The sequence below is a fragment of the Leopardus geoffroyi genome, chromosome C2, assembly GCF_018350155.1.
Source record: "Leopardus geoffroyi isolate Oge1 chromosome C2, O.geoffroyi_Oge1_pat1.0, whole genome shotgun sequence".
Lineage (NCBI taxonomy): Eukaryota > Metazoa > Chordata > Mammalia > Carnivora > Felidae > Leopardus > Leopardus geoffroyi.
In genome coordinates this window covers 29,786,937-29,814,547 of record NC_059333.1, presented here as the reverse complement: position 1 = coordinate 29,814,547, position 27,611 = coordinate 29,786,937, and the positions used below count along the sequence as shown (strand labels likewise).

General features: G+C 34.4%; 1 protein-coding gene across 20 annotated transcripts in view; it reads right to left on the bottom strand.

Annotated features, from left to right (window-relative positions):
- Positions 1-27,611, bottom strand: part of ROBO2 (roundabout guidance receptor 2) — a 1,707,596-nt gene that overhangs the window by 1,290,225 nt on the left and 389,760 nt on the right. For 4 of the 20 annotated variants that reach the window (XM_045501649.1, XM_045501656.1, XM_045501657.1 and 1 more), the window contains exon 1: positions 21,305-21,868. The exons of 1 other annotated variant lie outside the window; for it this stretch is intronic. In XM_045501649.1, coding sequence (XP_045357605.1) covers positions 21,305-21,434 — 130 coding nt within the window. In that variant the 5' untranslated portion in view covers positions 21,435-21,868. Of the gene's footprint in view, positions 1-21,304; positions 21,883-27,611 lie in introns of those variants that run through there. 15 more of the 20 variants (XM_045501648.1, XM_045501642.1, XM_045501655.1 and 12 more) reach the window with 12 other exon arrangements.

Genomic DNA, 27,611 nt, shown 5'->3' with positions numbered 1-27,611 from the left:
AGCGTCCCCTTAATTGTTATTATTTTATTAATTTTGAACTTTTGTGGGGTTTTTTTGTAACAATACTTTTGTACATAATGACAACAGACTAATATTGAAGTGATTAGAGCAAATTAGATCCTGTGAAACTGAATAAAACAAACCTCATTTGAATGCAGTCAGAAGGCCAGAAGGGGGAGCTGTCACTCCTTACCATTCCTCTGTATTAAAGACCCAACAAGAGACAAACCTTGCCTCTTTGCCCAGCAACAAGCTTAGCCAATAAGAAAATACCACAACTCAGCCAGTGAGAGGCCACCACCACCTTAGCTCTTCCTTTCTTTCAATGAACTTTCCTTCAAAGCAGTTCCTCCCAACTTCGTCCTTTTTTCTACATGTAATGTACCTCCACTTTGGTCTCCAAACTTTCCTCTGTTTTGCTATAGCTTGTATATCTTAAATTGCAATTCTTCTGCTATTCCTGAAGAAACCCACTTTGCTGGCAAAATAACTGGCTGTTTCACTGTTAAGTTTGACAACTCCAAATATTTCCCTCTATACATGTAATCAAAAAATCAGATTGAAACTATTCACAAAAGCATTGCTTTTTAAGTAATAAGGATTGAATTTTGTTCTTCATCCCCACATTTCACATCCTTTATTGCTAGTTCTCTTTTTTCTCTTTTTCTGATTCTACTCTGTTCCCCTCACACCTTAATTATTATGACCATCACTTACTACATATGCAGCACCCACTGAAGCTTCTTCTATTGCAATGGAATTTTCACAGAATACATGAAATTGATGTGATGCCCAAATACCCCATAACCAAATAGGAGAAAAGAAAGTGTTTTTATCAAAGGTGAATTTTCTCTGATCACTTAAACACAAGAAAAGTGATTTCTTTTTATTTATTAACTCTCCTCATTTGTATCTGTGGCATATCTATTTTACCTCCTCTATGCATCTAAAAAATGATTCCTAAAGTCTTTATATATTGTCACAGCAGGAAAGCGTTCATACATGTCTTCTGGTATATGCAGAGGTATTTTCTCTGTGTCACTTGGGATTCTGCCACTTGTCATATGGCAATTTGTGGTGGGCCAAAGGAGTTTTGATTAGGAAACATGACTGTTACTTACCATGTCATAAGAGGCTAACATCCCAAAAAAGGCAAATATTTTAAAATGAAAGATCCAAAAAGATACGGAGGAACCTAAAATGCAGTGGCCTGTTTTAACAAGCCCTTCACATGATTTGAATTTATACTTGTGAGAAGTGAGATGATTCATTTTCAGAAATGCCAAATAAACACTGTGCTGTTCAGTTAACAGTAGGTTTGCAACCTATTGGAAATATGTACAAACCCCTCCCCCCCACCACCACCACAATGGAGTCCCAAGCCCTAAGACACTTCACTTCATGGTTCTTCTTCCCCTCTCCACTTAGGAGGCTTATTTTTCACGGGCTTTGCAATGAGCATGCGCCAAAGAACTGAAGTCTCATCACCTCAAGGAATGGACATTTGTTCCAATCAAACTGCTTTTGCCTTATGTGGGCATGGATGACATCCAGGTAAGGCTGTAACCTCGGTAGTACTCAGCCAGTGAGGAATCAGGGGAGGAACTTGCACGCTAGGAAATAAAGTGCCTGCGGTAACTGCCCTGAGTGTGCCTGTCCATCAGACATTGGCTCTTGCAAGAATGTTGATTAAAGCCTTGCCTCACTGTGCTCAGAGTCTCGTGTCCCTACTTTAACTGGGTCAGTGGGCTTATTTCTCACAATACTGAAGTTGGAAAGCCATTTCACTCTACCACAAAAAACAAAAACAACAAAACAAAACAAAACACAAACTTGTACAAACAAAAACACAGATTTCCCTACTCTGCTCAGAACTTTCTTCTATTACGTAACTTATTTTGATATCCAGTGTAAAGTTTTACTATGTTTATTATGGGGAAAAAAATCTGAAATGCACTAATACATTTTCAAGGAAAAAAACTGGGTGAGCATAAAGAGGTGGAAAGCTCTAAATTATGCTCTGGCTAGAAGATAAATATTTCTCTCCAGTTTCCTCTTAGAGATCAAATTAATGTGAAACAGTTTCAGAGACTTGTAAACATCTGTGTCTATCAATATCTTACTATCTACAAGACAAAGGTAATCAGAAATGTATTTCTTGAGTTCTGTATAAGAGATAAATACCAGGAGATCAAATAGAAATGTAATTAAGTGGGATTTAACAATATAAAACATACAAGCGGGCAAACACATTTGAAAGTTTTCTTAATGCTCTTTCAAAATTTTCTATCATTAATCAAATACAAATTTTAGAGTAATTTATACTGATTTTTAAAAAATGTTGTTTTGCTCAAAATAAGTGAGATGGTCATTAAATGACCCAAGGTCATTAAATGGTCATCCCCAAATGCGGGATGGTCTTAAGTCTGGGGTCATGAAACATCTTTCATTATACACACAATTTGTAGAAAACATAAAGCAAATCAGTATTACAGAATATTATCACAGGCTCTTTCACTGGCTGAAACCATGAGTCCTTAGACAAGGAACAAAGGAGTCATTGTTTCAATTTTTTCTTCATGGGTGAAACTGAAGGGAAGCAGAATTTTCATCCCAAAATATGCCTCTTTGGTATAAGGATTATTTAAGCTGATTATTTTTTAGGAAACAAACACAGGAGAAGCTCTGAAAACACAGTAGAAGGTTACCCTTCAGTAAGAGACATTTACATTTACAAGGGAAATCTCCATTTGTAAGGGTGTGTCCTAGGCTGTACCAGGAAGATGAGGGAGGAGCATAACCAAATCTTTAAAAAACTTAATCAGCAGAGAAGATAAAGGTGATGACTTAAAGTTCTTTTTTTTTAAATTTTTTTTAATGTTTAGTTATTTTTGAGGGGGGGAGGGGCAAAAAGAGGGGTAGAGGGGTCCAGACAGAATCTGAAGCAGGCTCCAGGCTTTAAGCTGTCGGCACAGAACCAGACCTGTGGCTGGAACTCACAAACCATGGGGCTGCCCCAAACTATGAGATCATGACCTGAGCCTAAATCAGAGGCTTAACCCACTGAGCCACCCCGGCACCCAGATAAAGTGATGACTTAAATCTGCATAACAACCTTACTCTTGTTTACTCTCCTTTTCCTGATAACCTCATATTACTGCCCCACCCCAAACACCTTCCTTTATCTTTAGCTAGAGATATTATTTAAGGTGCCGGCATGGGCCTTTTCTGAGAGTTACTTAGTTTTCTTGGGTATCCCAATGTATACAGGGGGAACATGTTATTAAACTTCTGTTTGCTTTTCTCCTGTTAACCTTTTTTTTAAATTTTTTTTTAAGTTTATTTATTTTTGAGACAGAGAGAGACAGAGCATGAACGGGGGAGGGTCAGAGAGAGGGAGACACAGAATCTGAAACAGGCTCCAGGCTCTGAGCTGTCAGCACGGAGCCCTACGCGGGGCTGGAACCCAAGGACCGTGAGATCATGACCTGAGCCAAAGTTGGCTGCTTAACCGACTGAGCCACCCAGGCGCCCTTCTCCTGTTAATCTTTTACTGGAGTTGGGGGCAAGGGGTAGTCTCAGCCCAGAACCTACATGCCTGAAGGGAGAAAAATTATTTTTCCTTCCTCACAAAACACAAAGATGACTTCCAATTTTCACATTCACATTAGAAGTTAATAATCAAAATATAAAACCTATGTTTCTTATTTTTATTTTTGTAGTTAATAAGATACTCTAATTTTTTTCTTGGTCTAGTAATATATAAATGACAACAAATATTATATTAGTTCAAATAATCCAGGCATTATTTAAGTAGAACAAAAATCTCAGCTGTTAGTGTTTCCCTAGATGTAGGATTGCAGAAGAGACTTTGATGTAAGGTGGTTGACACAAAGATGTTTGGATTTCAATAAATATTGATTGTGGGCTGAAAATATCAAATCATGGTGTTAAAACTGAGCAGCAAGGAATCTTGAGCCTTAAAAGAAGTAAGACCCAGATGGGGTGGAAGACCTCAAGAAGTAAAATGATAGGGGATCAAGTTTGGACCTACGAGGAGGGAAGGGAGACTAGATATAAAAAGTAGGCACTTCTGGTGTCTATTGAATGACAGTTTGAGAGTCAAAGCTGCTAAAGAGTTATTCGTAAAGCTGGAAACAAGGTTCCTCATATGATTTTCACAAATGATAAATACTTTTAAATTGTCCTCTATTTTAATTATTTTGCCAAAGAACAAATACTATAAAAATATACAACTTCTATGTTGAGAGACAGAAAAAAAAGGAAGTTACAAAACCATGTTTTATTTTGTTCTTCAGGATAACTTGCTATGTCTTTTTTTTTTTTTTTTTTTTTTTTTTTTTTTTTTTTACTGAATTCTTGGTACATTACCACCCATGGGCTCAAAACATTTATTCAAAAATCTCTATCATAGTTATTCCATTTGAAGTGGTAGAAAAGCTTCAAAATGATAAATCCTATTGAAGGCAACTATAAACAACATTTGATTCATATATACTAAAACTTGTTATAAGTAACGAATGATTTAGATAGAGCACATTTAGCACTGTCTAGCGATGAACATTTATTATGGGAATATCACAGCAGATGAGGCCGTGGTAGATAGTAAACCATCAATCAGATGCGACCCCACAACAAATTGTACCTCATCAACCACTTTAATATGTCATGAAGCTTCCAAATAGACATCACTGGACCATTTGTTAAGCCCAAACTACTTTTTCACTGACAAAGCAAAAGACATTTGGTATTTTCATTTATATGTAATATCAAAATGAATCGATGGGATCTACTCATCCAAAATAGAATTTCTATGAGGAGGGGGCATTAAAATTCAGCCCTTCATTTCTTTATACAGAAGTCACTAGTGATGATGCTCTTTTATTTTATTGTTTATAAATGTTATAGGAGAGAAGACTGTATTTAGATTTTGAAACTCTAAAAGAGTCAACATTGGTATATTTAAAATACGTTTTTATTTAAGCAAAATGCAAGAAAAGTGTCACTCCCATTTCCATTTCTGTTATAAAATTAAGTATTAAGACATTCCCAAATGACATTGCAAGAAGAGCAAAAATAAAAAAAGCATATTGGAATGCTCATATGCTCACACGGGCATGATAATTCCACTATCAAGAAATGCTTCTTTATGCTACAAAATACACTTATCAAAAAAAAAAATCATAATCTAGCTTAGACTTCTGATAGTAAAGAATCCCCTTTATTTCTTCTCTCACATTTGTTATGATCTTTGTTTATCTCTGCAATTAATTGAGCTTAGTTCTATCTTTCCTGTGAATATGCATAATCCTGCCTTACATGGTGTTCTTCCTTAGACTATAAAGTGCATGAAGGGATAGAGCCTGCCTCACTTCCACTCCATAGTGCCCTTTCCCTTGAATTTTGAATTCTTAGTTGTCTTATACTGCTTTATAATCATCTTCCAAACATAGCCCTTTAAAAATCTACATAGATACAAGAAAATGTTGATACTAATTCTGATTTGGAAATACTGTGTTTCATATTCTAGTATTCGATATATGTTTTGGAGGTATACTCTATATTTTGCCTGACAAATTAGATTCTCTTGCTAGTTAGACCTTTGAAAATGCTTGTGTGTAGTTTCAAGGAAGATTAAATTACAAGATGTCTTAAAGAAGTGTATCACTGCTCCTGAAAAAGCACATTAAAGGGATTTAGAACAAGATTTGGAAAGCTGGGCTTCAGAGTGAATTTTTTTCTCCCCAATTTGCAGTAAATGTTTAACCTGAGAAAAACTACTTTTAAAATTGGATCAAAACTTAAATTTTTAGACAACAGTCTACCATGAACCTCATTTCTTGCAAGTGCTTGCTGAGTGTACCAAACCACAAAGCATAACCACCCTCTGACTCTGAGCTGTTCCTGCAGTAGGTTACATAGGCAATTAGGTAGGTCAAGACAACCGTCTCAGAACTTACTTATTTCCCAGTGGGAGGAAAATGGCGTCCTTACTGTTTGTTAGAGAAGATGCTAGTCCCTGGCCCTAGTTTCCATTATTACAGCACCACCTGGCCCCATTCTGACAGCCTGTAGGATGTGGGGGCATGAGAAATGGAGCTATCATACCCAGCATCCTGCTGTTTGCTGTGCTGTGAGTGAGCAGTTTGTTAACTGGCTTGCTCTGACATTGAGTCTGGTCTACTTTTGGGAGCCATGGAATTTTGGCAAGCCAAGAGGCATGCTTGCTTAGTCATCTCCTTTGGAGTCTTGTTTCTTGTTGCCATCCTATAGGAGGCTGGAGATCTTCTCTGGCACTTAATGACACATTTTAGAAAAATAAAATGATATACTTTATGCTAAGAAGTTAACACATAAAGAAAAAATCTCAAAAGAGAAATTTGAAAACTATGCCATGCTCAATTGTTATCAAATTTTCCAGTTACTATAGTTATTATTTCGGGGAATATCTTCAAATGATTTAATGACATACTCAGCAAGAGCCTGCTTTAATTTTATATAATCACACAACCTGAGAGTTGGATGGGAACATAGAGACAATCTCTCATAGCAGGTGGCCCTGCATGTTCTCCTCAAACTTCTAGTGACAATATATATCAGTGTCCACAAGATAGACATGTCATTTTCAGATGATTCCTGTCACAAGGGCATTAATTTTTACATTGATTTGAAATCAAGGATTTTATAAAGCATCAATTAATTTAGCTAAGTTTTATTTTCTTTTCTTTATTCTTCTATATTCCCCCCTTTTTTTTCTTTTGAAACACACATTTAAGCATCCAGGAAAAATTTTCCCTTTCTTCTGGAAGCACCAGACTATCTTTTTCCATCTTTTCACATGACTATGAAAAATATTATCTTATTTCCCTTCTTTCAGGCTGATGAGTCTCTCTCTATTTTTTTTAAACATTCATCATAAGAAAAGTGTTCCAAACCTTTCAATACCATATTCACCATTGTTTACATGTTCTTGATTCCACTGTTTCAAAAAGCATGCTATCCAGACTATTTCCTTCGTAAAATCTGCCTAATATGTGAATGTAGCCAAAAGGTGGACTTACCTACTTTTTCTTAACATTCACATCACAACTATTTGCATAAAGCAGGATATTATTTTCACACGAAATTATTCCAATGATGTTTAAGCCACTCAGAATTAATATAAACTGTTTATATTTACATGGCTACGTTTTATTATATTAGGCTCTAATCATCATCTAATTTGAATATATGAAAGATTCTTATTAAACACTGGTTATGAGAATCAAAGAATAATTTTTAATTCATTTCTGCTTTTCATGACATTGAAGTGTGACACTGCTGACCATCATTCTTAAATATGAAAGCATATTTTTTATGTAGTTAAGTTGAAAAGCAAACTGACAAAAACTTGTGCTTAAAATATTCAATTGGTAGGATATTCATAAAATATAAGTTATGCCTAGGTAATGAACAAACATATATATACATATATATATATGAATCATGTATACTACTAACATAATACATTTAAATTAAAATAGGGGAATACTATATTTGTATATCAAATTGAAAAAAACCATTTTTTATACTATAAAAGTACACTTCATCAGGTATTCAAATGTAGTTTGGGTCTGCATGTAAATAGTTACTCTATTATGTAATTCTGTTTGGCATTATGAATCAAGAGCATTAAAATGGTCATATCTTCTGCAACAATAATTCTAGTTCTAGAAACTGCCAAGGGAATGATCAGATTTATGCTTAAAGATATTTACAGCAGAATTATAATGTAAAATCATACATAATCTAAAGTAAAATAACTTTAAAATGTATATATGTAAAAAAATTCATGTTCTGCATTGAATATGTATATTCATATATATATATATATGCATGATGTAATGTAATATATATGTTTACTAATAGATGTATGCATGTGTGTATGTATATACATGTATTTGAACACCAAGAAAAATCTGGGCAGGATTAAAATGACTATTCTTGTGAGGAGGGCTTTGTAGTAATTTTGAGTTCTTTTAAAAGTTCCCCTCCCCCCTAATTCCAGTGTCTCTATATTGACCATATGCTATTGTTTAAATTAAAAACAGACAAAAGTCTTCAGCTTACTTAGGATCTAACCTGTGCTAACATACTGTGAAAATTAACAAAACTCCTAAACAACTCCTAGTTGCCAAGGCTAGAAACGTCCAGAAAATGCAGAATAAAATATTAAAAATTAAGTACCATTGTTTTATATTATCCAACATGCTGTGTTCTTAGTTGCCTAATGTTACTGACATTAAACACACAAGGCTCATTTCTCAACTAGTTAGAATTACATTTTCAAAATACTCCCAGGTGCTCAGAATACCCTCAGAATAATCGAATCTTCAGTAATACTCTGATCAATCATACTTTCAATCTACCAGTTTGAAACTAATGCCATTCCTCCTTTTTTTCTTGTTTATCTTGTTTTTGTTTTTGTTTTGTTTTGTTTTGTTTTGTTTTGTTTTGTTTTAGGCTTCATGTTCAGCGTGGATCCCCATGCAGGGCTTGAACTCATGACCCTGAAATCAAGACCTGAGCTGAGATCAAGAGTCAGACTCTCAACTGACCGAGCCCCTCCAGGCACCCCACCATTCTTTTTAGATCAAGGAACAATTGTGCCTCCTTTCCAACACCTTTCCAAATGTATTAATATTAAATTAACCCATAGGAAAACTTGATTAACAATATCAAAACAATGGTTGTTTTTAAATGTTGTGTTTCTTTATTTTTTATAATGAATGATGTTTTTTATACATCAAGTGGCATTCAAGGAAAAATGGGTAAGAAACTTACTTAATATTAACTGCTTTGGCCTTTAGACTGACTAAAATGTAGACGAGGGTATATAGAATCCAAGCTACAGCTAACCTCCATTTATGATGATAGAACCATACTTGATACTTCCATACATTTGGCAGTTAGTTTTTCAATTACTTTTTAATTCAAACTAGATGTATTAAGGAAGAATGGCATAATCAGACTTACTCTCATCATAGTCATGAGTTTATTAATTTAATTATTTCCATGTCTAGAGATGCATATCTTGAAAACAATAAATTTGGTTTCAACTAAAATATAGTGACTGTGAACTTCTGCTAACTGGCTTTTTTTTTACTTTAAAACATAATAGTTGACATTCATAATGAAGACCCAGAGCCACTGTCATATCTTGAAATATCAAAGTATATGAGAATTTGCAGTATTATATTAAATAAAATGTTATATATAAGAGTATTTGAAATTATCTCATAGGCTTTCAAGTTGAGAGTGATTGATCTGCTTATAATATTTCTATTAATGCTAAAACTTCATCAGAAAACCACATTCTCAGATAATAGCAGAAAACAGAAAAAATGCATTTTCAAGTGTGTTTTTTTCCTCTCCTCAAATAGCTGGAGAAAAACAACATTTGGGGGAAAGGGGGCCTTTTTAAAAATCAAACTAGTTTTATTTTACCCACCAATTAAAGATTCCTGTTCTCATATACTTCCTTAAGATGTCCAGATTCACCTGAATGTTTAGGCATTATGATTTAAATCTATAAACCATGCAAATTACTTAAAGCTCTCTGCTTCAAATAATGAACCCATAGCAAACATGCTATTAGGCAATTTAAAGGATTAAAGCAATTGCCACCTTGTTAAATGAGAGAGAAAATCCCTGTCCATTTTTCTGCCCTATCAACTTTTCAAACATATCCACTTACAGTGACATTTAGAAAGCATCCTAAATGAGTAGTTGTACAATATTTTAAAATAATGAATTTCATTGTCTATTTAACATACATATAAGTAGCCCCATTAACTGAGTACTGACAGAAAAAGAACACATAGCTTCAGCTCAAGAAGAGCATCACGTGTCTTGTCTTAATAGCATTTTATTTATCCCTTGTGGTTTTTGAGGCTAAGGAAGTGACCTTTTTTCTTTCTTAGTGTTTAATTCTTGACACCTCAAAGTACTTCCACAAGTGCCATATTTCTTCCATTTCTGTCTTTAAATTAGGTTCTGAAGGGAGGGAAAAACACACGACATTGACATTGAACATTTAGTATGAGACAAGAAGTTCAATGGTATATGGATCTTATCAACTGTGATAATGACAGATAATTTTATCAAAGCTCTGTTGCAATCCTCAGTAGAACTTCTACTGTTTCTCAATGTTTATGTATTATTCAGACTAATAGTGATCCTAAAGTAGAAAAAGCTTCTTGTCTCTTAAAACTTTTATTGAGAGGAGTTCAAAATGCACACAGTTAAGTGCTATTCTGTGTGCATTTAATGTAGAGTGAAAAGCTGTTTGGTGCCCATTTTAGATTCACTGGCAACAAGACAGGCAAGAAGGCATGTACAGGGAGTCATGAAGATATATATGAAAAATTAAGAGTTTAAAATTAATTTGAACTTATAATGTAATGCACCACGTGGAAATCTAAAAATCAATTTCCAAATGGAACAGCTTGAAACTTTTTCTTGCCATCTGGTTTTGGACCTGGCTCATTCAATTCCAATTTTGCCCTTGTAAATACTCCAATTTTACATATACTATATGAGAATGATAATCTCCATGCCACCTAAGCATATCTTGTTTGATTTCCTAAAAATATAGTTGTTTTTGTTTTTTTCTACACTGTCAATATTCCCCAAATGCCCTCTTAATCATGGGCATACTTACCTTTATTTTAAACCAGGTGTGATATTGCTATTTGATTTATTGACATATTGGATGGTGACTGTGTTTTATTTGGCTAAATTAATATATATATATATATATATATATATATATATATATATATATATATATATATATGCCAAACATTTTTACATCTTTAATGAGCCTAAAATACAGATTGATGAATTCAAATCAGGAGGGGAAAACAGATTTGGCTATTTGAGTCATAAAGTAAGAGAAAAAGTAGGGCCTAATATATAGACATAGGATTAGAAAAGATTATGCATGGAAAGCATTTACACATGCTGGCACACAAGAAATGCTCAGTAAATGTTAGCAATTAGCCTTTGTTGTTTTGTGTTGTGCTAATAGTAATAAATAGAAGATTCGAGATTTATATTTATTTTTTCTGAAGCAAATATTTGTTGAAAAACTAGTTACTTTACATATGCTATCTTATTTGTTCCACACAAAATAATGCTGTCAGAATGTTGAGAATTTCACAAGTCGATGCCACCCCACCCTTACAAAGTACACAGTTAATAAATGGCAGAGATGTGAGTAGATATTTGAGGTCCGTGTTTTTGATGACAATCTCAAATAAGTTTAGCAAATGTGAGCTAATGTAATAAGCTGCATCTTCTCAATACATCTATCGATCATTTAGTTCTTAATAATTCAGTTTGATCTACTTGAAAGGAAATGACAGTTATAAGTCAGACTGACTTCCTGGAGCTTCATCCCATATTTTTAAAATTACTTATTGTAAGTTAAAATTTTTGCTTTGGAAAAATATGCTACCACTCTCAAATTATTTGACTAATATAGCCATCCATGAATAAAAGAATGCTTTCATATATACATAAGACACTTAACATTGTAACAGTAAATCTTAATGGTCATCCAACAGTTTAATTGTGATATGAAGAACTTTTTTTTAGAATATGTATATTGAGGCTTCCTGCTACCTGTTTGTACCTCTATGAAACTTGTATAAAGAATGTACAACTTATAACTGATTAGTGACATAACCACATAGTTTATACTCACATATTTAAATGCAGCAATTATGAAAGATATTTATTTATATATAGCATATTCATATATATTTACATACTAATTTATATATATATACACACACACACACACACACACACACACACGCACACATATGCACACAAACTAATTTAATATAGTGGTAATGCAAAATCAGTTAATAATTTTGATACAAAGTATTTTGAAGTATCAACCACTTCAGAACATATTCTGCACATAAAACAAATAGTTTTTAGTGAAAAGTTTTCACTGATGGTGTCATTATACATTAAACTCTTCACAATGAGAGAAGACCAACATCACATCTTGAACTTTTTATTCTAGTGCATGATTCTGTGTCACTCCTTTTGTTTTTAAGATATCAGGACGTAAATCTTGCAAATATAATGAAGCAGGAGTTCTATAGTGACAGGTATCTGCAAAATCACTCAGGTAATCGGTATCAGATATTGTTCCCTAGATACTGTAGTTATCATGCTATATGTCTTAACATATCCTACAAAGTACACTTGTCTCCAATTCTATAAATTCTATTTATTCTGCTTGACCCTTAAAGCTATATTTAACTGATTTCGCTGTTACTTCCCACTAATTCTCAACACGCTGACCATCACAGATTGGTTACTTAATTGTCCTCTAAATTCACGTACCATTTGCCTGGGTTAAGTAACTGGCTTAAAAATATATTACTTGGTAACTTTAGACACGTTGTTACTCTCATATAACAAATGCAGATGATAAAAATAATGGTACCTTTTGGATAGAGTAGATTTAGGCATTAAGTTACAGTATTCAAAGAAATTATAAAACACAGAGCCTAGCACATAGTATGTGCTTAAGAAAAAAGAAAAGAAAAGAAAAGAAAAGAAAAGAAAAGAAAAGAAACCTACTTAGCTATACACAGCATATAGCTCTCTACCTCCTTGTCTTCCTTATTATAATTATCATTTAAAATATCTTCCCTTTTATATTTACCTATTCAAAGCCTTAAAAAAGAGACATATAGTTCATGTATTATATTAGTTATTTTTCCAAATGTATCTTTATGTTTATCTTTTCTGCTTATTTAAATTATAAGTTTCACTTGGGGGCATTCAATAAATATTTGAATGAATGTATATTTTAGGTGTTCTACATAAGTGTAAGCACAGTATGAGGATATAGGACATATACATAGATTTTTCTAAAAGTATAATACATATTTTTTCCACTTTGAATGTACAAATTACATTAGTGTCTTAACATTTTGGGGGGACTCAAATGGAAATGGATGATCGTCAAAGTTCTCTAACAGTGCATCAAGTTTAATTCATCATGCTTGGCAATCAACAACCTCAGCCCCAAATCCCTGCATGTATCTCTGCACTGATCCACGCAGTCCCTAAACAGGAATGGGGCATTCTGTTAGATAAATGAAAATCCATATTAGTTAGCCAGAAGCAATTCTCAGACCCCTATGGATTCTGGAAGACACTTCAGTTACATTCCAAATTGCCCTAAAATAAATTCTTTATTAGCTGCCAACTATTACATTAGAGATTTCATGATGTGCCCCTGTCTCCAGAACATAATCTTGGACTTAGCCCAGCTAGATAACTACTTCTCTGATGACAGAGCTTTTGACACTGATATGAAAGGGATTCTACTAAGCATATGTAGGGTCTATCCTAATAGTCTATGTGGTGAACTCTTCATAAGTTGACAGAAGAAATGCATTTCTATACTTATTCTGGCAACATATCAAGAGCTATAAATTGTCAGTACTGAATTTACCTATTAAATCTTTATATTTTCCCGAATAATAATAGTAGGCAAATATTTTCTCTGTGTGAGAATACAGACTTACGAATTTAGCATTTTGTACAGAGGCAGAATTCGAAATGTAACCATTCCAATAACTATTATGGTGAATGTATACATAATATTTATGGTTGTGTCTGCATACTACTAATTGGATAATATCTCACTTATTTCTACTAAAAAACTCTGTTACAAACTGGAATATAAAGCATACATTGTAGGCTTAATTATAGGTATAGATTTTTTTAGCAGTAAATTGTACTGGATTTCAGACTGAATCAGGTAAGTATAAACCACAAAAACCAGCTTGAAAACTAATGGGTTCACATCTACTTTCTCCCTGTTATCAAGTACAGCTGCTTCTCTCTTATCCTGGAATATAGATATTTTCCTAAACCTGTCACTCACCATGCCTCTCCACAACCAAAGTTCCCCAATAGATTATTCAAAATTTATATTTTAAATTGAATTGTCACAGTTACTCAATAGCTAAAGACACTTTGAGATATCACAAAAACAGGAATAGGAATGATTTTTGTACTTGAAAGCCATTTGTTTTCTCATTAAAAAAAAAAAAAAAAACAAACAGAAAAGCCAACACACACACACACACACACACACACACACACACACAAGTATAAATCATCTAGAAATTAGTAAGCCATTTGTAGAACAGATTGAATGCTAGAGCTTACCCAATTTCACCCTGCATCAAGGTTTTGGTATGATATAAAGAAAAGATGACTTCAGAATATAATTTGGGTATTTTACGCACCCCCCCCTCCTGAAATAGTACCAAGCCCACTTTAGTTTTGTTTTTAACATTGCAGTCACTTAACTTAGTTGGAGACATGGTAAGTAAAGGGGGGGGGGGATAAATCCTCTTTGTTCTCCATCCCCCCAACCTTCCCCCCACAAAAAGTCCTAAGAATTATAAATTACAGGTTCCAAGAGGGTAGATAAAGCTTGGAATACATACTTAATAAATGGCTTTAAAAACCCTATGTGGAATCAGTAAAGAAATTCCTTTCTTTTATGAAGTTATATATCATTTTCAGGTACCAGTTAAGGATTTTGAAACTTTGGTTTGATTTTCACATTGTAACTCTGGAACTGTGATCCTTCAGTTATTTTTCTTAAATTCTACTCTTGGATAAAAGCAATCCTATGGACTAGTGTGGCTAAGTGACTGAAAGGCAACTTTGGATGAGGCCATGAGCTCTGATGGACGCTCTGTCCTCTGAAAATGCAATGGCTTTTAGATATAATGTGCTTATTTTCTTTTCTTATCAGAGGAATGATCTGTTGTTTGGATGATCTTGCTTTCTTAATCAAACAAAAATCTCTAACAAAGATCCCCAGCCATGACTGATCAAGATCACTATTTGATAGACACACTATTTAATTGGCTATTATAAACTCTCATCACTTTTGGAATTTCTATTTTGAACTTTTAATTATTTTTCAAGTAATAAAGCCTATAAACATAGCTTTATTTTACTTTCTTTTTTCTTTCCTTTTAAAATTTTTACATTCAAATAACTTTGAAGGTTGAAGGTTTGCTTTTGGAAACTGAGAAAATGAAATTGCTCTCTGACCAAGGCCTAATGTAGCCATGATTCATCCTGGAGCAAAAATTTTATGGCCTAGTTGTAAACCCTTGGAAAATGTAGCTTATAATGTAAGTGCTGACACAATCTTAACTATGGATTCATGAACCCCAACACTAATATAGCCAAGGCATTTCATTACTGTCAGTTTGTCTTACTTGTGAATTAAATAACCTCTTTAAAAATCTTTATCTGCCTTTTATTTCTTGAACAAAGTTTCCTTTCTAGAATTTCGATGATGAGCCCCCTATCTGGAGTAGAGTGGGCTGGGGACTGATGGTAACACACATTTAGGAACTTGCACACATACCTTATAAGGGTGGTATGCATTCATTTATTTTCAGATCATATTCTTTCACAGACATAATCTGACTTTATAAAGGATGCACAGATCCCAAAACTATACTTTTCAAGATAATCAGCACTCTGCTTCCTGGACAGGTTTTCCCTCCTTTTGATAAAAGTCTGTATTCTATTTGTAAGTTAAGTTCTGAGAACTTCTTTTCATCTATTTTTTAATTTAAACTTTAGCATACAGTCAAATATTGCTTTCAGCACCTATTTTATAACATAAAGAAATATTTCAAAACTCTTTCCAATTTTTCCTCTGTCATCCAATGAAAAATGTATTTTAGGTAAATATCACTTGAACTCTTGGGGCGTTTTAGTCACATGGCAAAAAAAAAAAAACACATTACATTAATAATAAATAGATAACTAAAACAAAATTTTGAGGTTAAAAGTGAAATAGTAAATTTGAATAAAAGTTAAACAAAAATGGTTGTAGGTACAATATATTCAAGTCATAATTTGTAAGACAAAGAAAAGTCAATTATTGTCAAGAACAATTTTTTCTTACCAAACTCTCATATGCATTTTGCTGAATTATCAAATGCTATTTTTCAAATAATATCAGAAAACATAAACAAATTTTACAACAGATCTTCATCAAGTTGTCAAGCATACTCTTTAATTTCTATATCTAAAAAATATTCTGATAATCTTTTGAACATATAGAAGAAAAAATAATCATTTCAGACTTGGCTTTGGAATTTACTCTTCAGTTGTGGGAAAGATAAGGTATTAAATCTATTTATTGCATACAGATGGAGATTAAATAATTTAAACAAATGGAAAACAGAAGTGGTGATTATACACAGTGCAAAAAACACTCTACATTTTCCATGAATATTCATACAGTTCGGTTTCCCGATTCAGTCTCACATTATAAATTACTTTTGAACAACAACGTTGCTTTCTTTTTTCCTTACTGCACTACTTGCTACATGAGTCTTCCAGAATTATCTAAGTTTTATAATACTATAAATATATTCATATTTTTCTATAATTAAAACTGAAATTTAAATGATGTAGTAAAAGGATAGTGATAAAAATGATTTCCCAACATTAGAAAGGTAAGATATAGCACATAGTTAAAAGAAATGTGTAATTAACACTAAAGCCATAGTTTATTTTATTACCAGTCTAATATCTCATATACTTTGCTCACTCATCAAATTTTGGGGCATCTAGTACATACGACTGCCTGCTAATATGAGTCAAAGACAAAATTTCTCTTCAGATAACTTACAAATGGTAAACAAAACAGAGACATGTAACAATAAAGTATTGTAAAAACTGACAAATGTCCTCTGACCTAAATAAAATACCCTAGTCATTTAAAAGATGGAATATTACTTTCAGTATGTGGTTGAGGGGCCTTTGATCTGGCAGTCAGGGCTACTGTAGTAGTAAAAGCACATTCCAGGAAAAACTTCAAAGATAAAGTGATCTGTTTCTGTTTCTTCAAATCAGGAAAACTTAAATTATTTTGGTGTTTATGAAAGAGCAAACCATCAGTATGAAAATTTTAGAAATGAAAACCTTTATTTCTTACATTACAACAAGAAACATTAGACCACTGGATTGTGTGAGGTACTTGCTCAAACAAAGTAGATTTTTTTATCAGCTCATATAACTGGAAAAGATATCAGGCAGAATCATAAAAATGATCTTGTCCATAGGAGACAGCAGCACATAGTCAAGATTTAAAAACAAACAAACAAAACAAAACAAAAACCCCCAAAACAAACAACAAGAACAAAAAAACCCTTTTAAGGTCAAAAGAACTTCAGTACATTCCCCCAAATCCCTAAATAACCATCAATATATTATACAGGACCATATAAATAACTTTGTAAAATCTAAAAGGACACTCAGAATATCCCATTAGTGCTTCAATATACCATGAATTGATATAATGGCATAATATGTGCTTATTATCCATTCTAATCCTTCACAGAGAGAGGGGTGATAACTGCCAGAGAGGTTTTCTTTGTTTGGTGAAGACAAACATGGGCAACTGACTGCCATAATTTGTAAAAGGAAACAAGTATGAGAGTTTTGTGAAAGAATCTTTTGAATCACCAAAAGTTTTGATAACTTTATGCTCTGTTGTCAGAGTTTAACTCCTATGTCATAACTGAGAAGCTTGAATGAACTTAACAGAGTCTTGTAGGAGATTCAAATGGAGTTCAGGTCAAGTGGAAGAGTGGGTGGGGCAAAATTGAGGTCAGGATTGGACCCTCCCCTTAGTTGGATCAAGGATTGTTCTGATTGGTCAGTGTTTGTGTTGCACCAGGTGTTTAATGTAACTATCACATTGGTCTAGCTTTACCTATTTATATCCCTATTATTCTTATTTACCTCCGATTTTCACCTTTCAAAGTAACTATAAATATTAAAATGGCTTAAATTCTAAATTCCAACAGCAGATTTTTTTTTGTTAAAAACCATGCAGTTTTGGGGCGCCTGGGTGGCTCAAGTTGGTTAAGTGTCAGACTTCAGCTCAGGTCATGATCTCACAGCTTGTGAGTGCAAGCCCTCATGGGGCTCTGTGCTGACAGCTCGGAGCCTGGATCCTACTTCTGATTCTGTGTCTCCCTCTCTCTCTGCCCCTCCTCTGTTCTCGCTCTCTCTCTCTCAAAAATAAATAAACATTAAAAAAATTTAAAAAAAACACGCAGTTTTTAAATTCCTTTTTTGTTACACATATTGACCATCTACAATGTAAACTTATCTGTGAAGTCTGCTCATTGGAATGGAGCTCTTTACATCTTTGAAACTGTCTTTCCAGTGAGAGTAATTGAATGCAAAATAATTAGGTTCTTTAATCCTAATGAGATGATGTCAGCACTGTAGTTAGGATTTCTGGTTAGTTTATCATGAATGCAAACTTATGATCACTTATGCTATGTTCTGAACTAATCAGATGAGACACCTGCTTTCCCTTAAGGAGTTCCATATATTGTGATTAAATAGAAAAGCATGTGCCTGAGGGAAAAGTTGCTGGCCTATTAACCTATATTTGAGATTCATGTTCATTGATGAGCTTAAAAATCCCTTGGTAGCCAACAATAATCCGCATTTTTTCCAAATGTTCTAACAAGTCAGTTTATAGATACCTGTTTTGAGCTGCCTGGCCACGTGCTGTTTGTACTACCCCTCACAGGCCATAGCTGTTCACCGATCTGTGAAGCCACCATTCCCTGGCTCTGCCCCAGTAACCCCCTCTCTCAGAATGGTGGTTCCTGCTAATACAACAAAAATGGAAATTGTCAGTGTGGGCAGGTTGCCATATGGAGGTTGACAGCTGCTCAATCAGATTAAGACAAATGCATAGAACCAATGTGAGTTCGATTTTTTTTTTCAGAAGAAAACTCTGCTGTTTTGTTGTTGTTACTTTTCCCAGTATTTTTGACAAAAAAAAAAAACAAAACAAAACAAAAAAAAACATCTGTTTTGAAGATCTTTCTGTAAAGCAGATAAGCTTGAATCAGTATTGATATGAAGCAATTTTTTCTTTAAGTAGTTAAAATGACCTTCCTTTAAATTTATTTTGTGTTTTGAACCTTGATTCTTTTTGCCTCTGGCCACAGTGTTTAAGAGCCCTCCTTCTCTCCCTTCAACCTACCCCATAAATACCTATACTTCTGGTAGGTATCCTACAAAATAATAAAGCCCGCTTCTTCCCGAAAAAGAAAATAATGTTGAAAATTTGTAAAAATATGTTTTAAAAGACTGCATAATATGCCAAGGGACAAGTAACAGAATTTTATAACCCATCAAAAGATAACACACAGCCATCAATAGCCAAGCTCATGAATAAATAAATGTTTACAACAGTACATATGCATATCAAGGTAAAGCTACTGTACAGGAACACAGAATCTGTGGAAAATATTTATGCAATACATATTCAGTGACAAAAAGAGGCACTAAAAAGAAAATAATTTAAAAAAAGGTCAACATGTTTAAAGTTTTCCAGCAACTGGCTTGACCTTTCTAAAATACACAAAACTCTTTTAACAATAAATGAAATATGTTGCTATGATTGCCTATTCCTGAACCTGACTGACTCATATCATCATCATACAGCAGAGCTAGCAAATTTCTAGCTGAGCTAGTTAGAGCACATTGGAAAAAGTAGTCATATGTTCAAAGACGAAACATTTCAGACCTAATTTACAAATGAAACCCAATGCATCTGTATTTAAAGCTGTGTGGAATGAATGAATGCCTAGGAACACATGCAAACATTTTGAAATGAACCTTTCTGACTAGGTTAACAGTTTTTCCTAAACCTTGTAGCAATCTAACTTTCTCACCGGGTAGCTAGAACTCCAAAGTCTACTGCTAAAGTTTATCACAGGAAATGGTGCTTTTACATGCTAGAGGTGCAGACTGTGTTTGAAAAAATTATATAGGAAGTAGAAGTTAACACTTCTGACATCCCCTAGAGTTGATAACACCATACATCTCTAGATCCCAAGCCACCCAAAAGCTGCCATGCTGGCTAACATAAATAACAGCTTGCAGTTTTCAAGATACCCACCCCCCCCCACACACACACACAGTGATACCACTAGGAAATACAGTAATGTGGTGATATAATTTACAATGCCCAAAGATCATTTGCAGTTCCACTCCTCAGGAGTACATCTGCACCAACCATCTAAGCTAAGTGACTGTTGGAACTTTTCCCTCCAAGGTACTGTAGATGGAAGATTTGTAATATCTTTAATGCAACCAAAGGAGACACAGAAAGATCAAACTGAAAAGGCTCATGTATTTAGGAAATCCTGCTGAGATGTCGTGATAAATTATTAAAACTTCTTGTTAATGTTCATGCTTCTTTTTAACCTCACATCATACCGTTAACAGTAAAGCAAAGGTGGGGAAACCCAGAAAACATTTCCAGAGCTGAGACAAAATATTACGTGAAAAGAATTCTCCTGCAAAGCAAAATCCTCAGCTATCTTCCATCAAGATTTCTTCTTGCAAACATGCAAACACAGTTCACAAAGTCTTTTAGGGGATATTTCTGTAGCATCATTTTGGCTTATAGCATTCGCAGAACAGATACCCTGATAACTTGTGTTTAGTATAAACAAATGGCATTCAGGAAAAACAGAATCCACTGAACTTTTCAAAAAGGCAGGGTCAGAGTATCATCAATTCTCTCTCATCTCATCATAATTTCTCGGCAGCAGGAGAAAATGGATTTCCACACTCCAAAGTACTGAAAGGCTTGCTCTTGTTCAGCAGATTTTTTTTCCTCAATAAAGTTAATGCAATTTATCTTTATTAACACATCAACACTGATAGAGTCAGCCAGAAAATTAGTGTTGGTAGCACTGCATTTCATAACGTGCCCCTCCTCAGGCATCCCTCTGACCGTTTCACAAAATCTGCCAAACAATTCAGGGATCTAACATATTCAGGACCCATTTCTTTTTTAAAAATAATGCAGCTTCCTGAGGATACCACACATATCCTTGCGGTAGAGCAGTATGCATCTGGCTCTACATCCTTCCTGCTGGAAACAATCCTTGTAATGCTTTGATAGCCCCAAAACCCAAAATTGCAAAAATACATTCCTATCAACAACAGAGAAAAGCTCTTCTTCCCAGCCACCTACAACACAGACCCTCTTGCCTGAAATAAAAATCTGATTTCAAGCAGACGCAGTTCCTCTACCTTTAGCTGTCCTCAAGTTGCCATTGATCAGCCTTGCTAACTCCATTTAGATGTTTAACACACAACTTTCATCACTTACCCCCTTTCCAAGGTTTTCCTTTCCAGGGGGTCCGAGTCAGCTTGCTCAGAGTTGGTCCAGAGAAAAAGAGCATCAAAACGAAGAAAAGTTCAAGTCTAGTAATTTTCCCCACTTTCTCTAATGATAACATTTCCACAAGTTAATTTCACAAAATTTCTCACATCCTCTTCCCTCCCGGTTATTAAAATAGCATTAATCATTGAAAACCCTGAGGTAGGTGTTGTTTTGCCATCTTTAACAGCTGAAGTAGCAGCTCCCTGATGTAGCCCTGAGCCAAGCTACATTTCTCACGGATCCGGCTCCTCTCAGCACGCAGCTCTCTGCTCCTGCTCCAGGAGCTATAAAATAATTTCTGATCTTCACTTTGCTTTCAGTGGGAATGTATTCCTCAGTGTTCTGGGTGAGCTTGATTGAAAATGATAAAAACAGTAATGTCTGTGTCCAGCAGCAAAAAGAAAAGATGTCAGGATTGTGTGAAAAAGATGAGAAGCAGTTGTACTGACAGCTTTCAGGCTGCTGTGTGATCCTAATAGCCGTGCAACCAACCAAATTGCTCTTTTAAGAGTAATAAGGCTTCAGTGAAAGCCGGTGTCACTGCCACTTGGGTGGGTAGTGCTGGGCTTGAAAATCACCCAGGAACGGCCACAGATAACGACTGTTTCAGTTCCGCCTCAGAATATTAAGGGCTGAGCAAAATATAGTATGCACAGAGGGTAGTTAATCTATTGTGTGGATACACGAGGATTCCAGTGGTGTAGTAGGGAAAGACGCAGAACTTAAGATGTATTTTATTCTTCCTTTACTTGACCTCGTGCCATTCAAAGGGGATTGCATGTGCACTAATTATTCATAAAAGGGTCTGAAATATTTATTTGAAAAACAGCGATAAGTGTATGATTTTTATCTCCAACAATAAAACAGGCAGGGCAAGTTCTCATAGTCTCAGTGCTCTTCTGTATTAAAGTCAGTCTCTTTGGGCATTTCTGTGTCACCTGAATGAACCAACTGGGAATACTGTGAGCAAACTTTTGGAAATATCAACACAGACTACCAGGGCTGTGCTGATCACACATTCAGGCAAGCACATTTTTTCCTTGTTTGTGTACATTACCATGGAAATACAAAAATCTCTCTAAGTCTCTCAGGCTTTTTAAATTATATTTATGAAAATATTACTGATCACAAGGTGTGGTTATGATTACCATCCGGGCACATGACTATGCTCCCAGAAGAAGAGGTGGGAGAAGGCAAATGAAATAAAATTTAGTCTCTACTGCCTGAAGTGAATTAGCATGATCGAAATATTCTGGCCAATATTTGAAAACTGTCTACATCTTAGTATTATCCATATGGTCACTTATTCCTTTAATCAGTGAACCGCAATGCATGCATTATGCATTTATGTACTTTAAAGTAATCAATTGCTATATGATGATAACCTCCAATTTATGTTACCGCTTTCAACATGGGATAAATTGCCCTTTTCAAATCATGTTAGTGGGAGAGGTACTCTTAAAAGAATAATATTTTTTTTTTCAACGTTTATTTATTTTTGGGACAGAGAAACACAGAGCATGAACGGGGGAGGGGCAGAGAGAGAGGGAGACACAGAATCGGAAACAGGCTCCAGGTTCTGAGCCATCAGCCCAGAGCCTGACGCGGGGCTTGAACTCACGGACCATGAGATCGTGACCTGGCTGAAGTCGGACGCTTAACCGACTGCGCCACCCAGGCGCCCCAAAAGAATAATATTTTTAAGATAAAGTACATTAAATTTAAAAATACAGTTATTAAAATTGGCTTTAAAATGAAGCAATGTTTGTCAAAGATATTATGAGATACACAAAACAAATTCTCAGGTTATCCTTTAGTTTAGAAACAATAATCAATTTGTATTCAACTTTTTTAAAAAGTTTTTTTAACGTTTATTTTCTATTTATTTTGAGAGAGAGGTACGGAGCAAGTGGGGGAGTGACAGAGAGAGGGAGACAGAATCCCAAGCAGTCTCCCCACTGTCAGCACAGAGCCCAATGTGGGGCTTGATCTCATAAACCATGAGGTCATGAAATCAAGAGTTGGATTTTCAACTAACTGAGTGACCCAGGCACTTTTTGTTGAAAAACTTCTGAGGGATATGAGAAAAGTTCATATCGTTCTTATTTTATAAATAGGAAATTTAAAATTCTATGTCTCTATATACTTTTTACGGGTAAGTTAAAATTTAACTCAGTATTCTATTTTCTCTGTACCTATTATTTTTCACCTTGTTTACCTCAACCTTTCCTCTCTCTTCAGATGCATGTAAACAGAAGTTGGTAAAATGAATTGGCCTCCCTCAACATCACCTTCTCAAGAAGATTCTAGATTCAAACTTTTTTACTGTCTACTGGCTCAATTCATCTCAAAAAAAAAGAACACAACTTTTCATAATTAGTGAGTTCTGTTTTTTTTTTGTTTGTTTGTTTGTTTTGTTTTAATTACCTGGGCTTTGGGTGGAACAAGAGAATGTGAAGTGGGTTTAAACATGGTGAAAGGATATTGGTAGAAATGTCAAACATTTCCAAGGATCTGACCTGAATGAAGTTAACAGGAAAAATACTCTTTCCTCAACAGGTGATACAGTTGGCCAGGTTGACTGTAAGGAAATTTCAACTTTAGATTTTCAAGATTTGCTTCCTTGTTGGTGAGCCCTGGTAAACACCAGCCCTCAACTTGCTGTAGTGGGGAAACTGAACTGAAACCAGAGGAATCAAATCACCTTTGCTCATGGAAGGAAGGCTATTCTCCCTTAGAACTCATCTGGCTGAAGTGTAAATTGCTATTTAAGCTTTCTAGCTACTAGAAAGATAAGGAGAAACCTCAAATGGGTGGCAGTACCAAAGAGAATGAATAAAGGTGGAATTTGAAACAATGGAAATATTGAATGGGGGGACAGTCTACATGAGACAAATTTTGAATACATATATGTAGGAATGTTTTCTCACCTAAGTTACTAATATTAATAATAAATTTGCTAACTTATTACAAATTCTAAGTTCTTTATATGTAATTATTCATTTAATCCTTATAAAAACCCAATGATCATACATAATGGTCTCCATTTAGTACATTACAAAACTGAGGCACATAGAGTTTAAGTCACTTATTCAAGTCCATAGAGCTTTTTTGAACCTAAATAGCTCAGCTCTGAGCCTTTGCAAATCACTGTACCAAGCCCTCTACCAAACTGTTCTTTTAACCTTTATGAGCTAGCTTGCTCATAAGTTAACATCTGTATATAAAAGAATAGCAAATAACAAAGGCACACTGAGTATGTGACTAGTTCTTATAAAGAGTTTTACATATTTTAGTTATATCATTTTCACAACAACTTTGTGAGATGAATCCATTACTATTCATACTTTATAGATGATTACTTGTTCAATATCACATGGTGAGTAAATGACAGAGCCAGGATTTGAACCCTGTATGGACTTGGAGTTTGTCATTCTACCTCTGTTTTCCAGAGTCTGGTGCATGGGTCTGAGATAACCATATAGGACTCCAAAGGGGCTGGAAAAGTAAGTAAATGGTGGGGAGGGGAGTTCTAATGGTATCTGTAACATGGAATCTTCTATTGGCTGTTGGCAGCTGCAGAGAGGTCTAAGCTGTGAAGTTACCCGAGAAGGCCCCCTGAGAGGCAATCAGAATAGACTTTTTCACCACCTGTATGTTCTCAAAGTAAAACACAAGGAAAGATTAAACCTCAGCCAGACCTGACTTATGGGCAGTTATAATACAACATAATAATGCTTTAGTATAGGTCATAAAAAAATGTTAGGAAGACTGCAGAAAGGAAGTACTAAAAGGTAGTATATATTAACACGAAGTGCAGTAAAAGACTTGGTTCAGCTAGGACACTCCAGGCAGAGAAGATGACCTTTTGACTAAGAATCAAGTCATGAATATATATTTTAAGACTAGGGCAAATCAGCAAGAGGCAGAGAAGAACCCAGGCTGAGAGAATTGCATGAACATAGTCACAGGGATGCAAGAAAGCCTGACTCCTTCCAAGAACTACAAGGACTATAGCATGACTGAGGTATCTGAGCACACGGGTGAGTAGTGGGAGATGAGGTAGCAATGGTAGGATGGGGCTAGATTAAAATTTTAAGTATGGTTACTGCCAAAGGTCTTAGGCTTTTCCTCAGTGACAGGGAGTCAATTATGACTTTAAATCATGTTCTAAAATGAATTTTAAAAAATCTTTGGCTGCAGTATGGTGGAGAATAAAATTAGAAGCAAAAAAAAAAAAAAAGCAAAACCAACATTATTTAGAAAGATAGCAATATTCCAAGCAAGATGTATTTGCAAACTGAACTAAAACAGTATAAATAAATAGGAGATAATTTGAAGTATCAAAATTCATTAATTCAACAAATATTAATAACTACATATTTTGAGCCACACAAAACTCTAGGTATTTTAAGATTAATTAAGACAAAGCTTAATAAGAACGTATCATCAAGATATTTATCTTTAAGAATTTTTTGACAAAATATATACAGGAAGGAATAAACATTGCCCTAGTGTTTCAGCTCTCTTCTTTAAATATTTTTTTTTTATAAATTAGATTTTGTCTGACCTGTTAATATATGTTTTCAACACCATTAAGCAAGATTTGGATACCTTAGCAATTATATTCATTTTTATTCTAATACCACTATTTATTCTATCCTAATGACACTCCCTAACATCTTACTATTTATGTGCAATAAAAACAATCTTTTACTTCCTTAACAAGAAATCTCACTAATCTCTGATACTAGGTAACAATGGTATAGTGTAAGCTATTCTGCTATGCTTTTAATAATTGAAAATATACAAGATAAAACATCTCCTAGTTAGTGTACAGCCAAAATATGTTACCAAGCATTTGAAAAAAATAGTTTATTCTTATATCTATATATATATTGTTTTAATTTCATAAATTATAGTCACTTCATCACATGTGGTTGAAGACTGAGTCAATCCTCTTTCCTGAAAATTCTGTGACTTTAGTCATTTGGTAATTAGGTGGTTCTTAATCAGGGGCAATTATACCCTTTCCTTAGGGGATATTTGGCAATGTTCTGAGATACTCTTTGGTTGCCATAGTTGGGGGGGGTGGATGCTACTACTATATATAATGGCTAGAGACCAGTGGTGCTATCAAGTGTCTTATAATGCACAGGACAATGCTTGCAACAAAGAAAAAACATGGCCAAAATTGTCAATAGTACCAAAGCCGAGAAACCCCAAGGTATCTTCCGCTTGTCTGACCATATGATGATGGTTCCTCTAGCCATTGTTTCACTTAAGTATGGCCAGAACAAATGCTCTGCTTGACTGAAGCTTGCAAGATAATCACAGAATACTTATTATCAGTACATTCTCCTATGCCAATAAAACCAAACATTTTGTATTTATATTCTTATGGTTCAAAGGAAGCTTCACAATTATCCTACTATAATTCACCTACAAAGAATAACTCCTCTACCTGAACACCTTACATCAGGCCAAAGAAGTGGTAGAATTTCTTGACTAGAGTGCTGGAAGGGGATCAGTGACACATGTGTATATCAGTAAAAATCATTCTTAGGTAGAAAATTCTCAGTGTCCCTTTGTTACTCAAAATACCAAAGAACATCACTGAGGCAAACTTAGCTGTCTGCATCTCCAAATACTTCCTCTCTTAAAAAGATTGCAATGATTATTCTCTACTAACTACAGGTTGCACCATTATTAATACATTTTATATACTCCATTAATAAGCCATCAGAATAAAATTTTAGCAGGAATTTAATCAAGGAGAGAATTATAAATTAGCTATAGTATTAGCTTGATAACTTGAAAGACCAGAGATAAGTTCATTAATATATGCATACATACATTCATAGCCGTCATTAATTACACTGGTATTACTCTAATTCTTTAGCGTTCTATTTTGACTATGCTAGTCAAAATACAGATCTGAATGCTTCAATGCCATATTATGTTTTACTTAAACAGAAACAATGAGGTATTGTATGTAATACAGCATGACACATTACAGTCTACTATAAATTGAAATCATTGTATAGGCTAAATAAGAGAAACACCCCTTGTTTTTTTTTTTGTGTATATATATATATATATATATATATATATATATATATGTAATTTCCAAGGTCAAATTAGTACCCTTACATATGCACCAGGTCAAATGTATAATGTATAAATATTTCAGTTGCAGAATGGTAGTAAAATTAACTCTGGTAAATTGAAATATGTAGTTAACCAAAAGAAA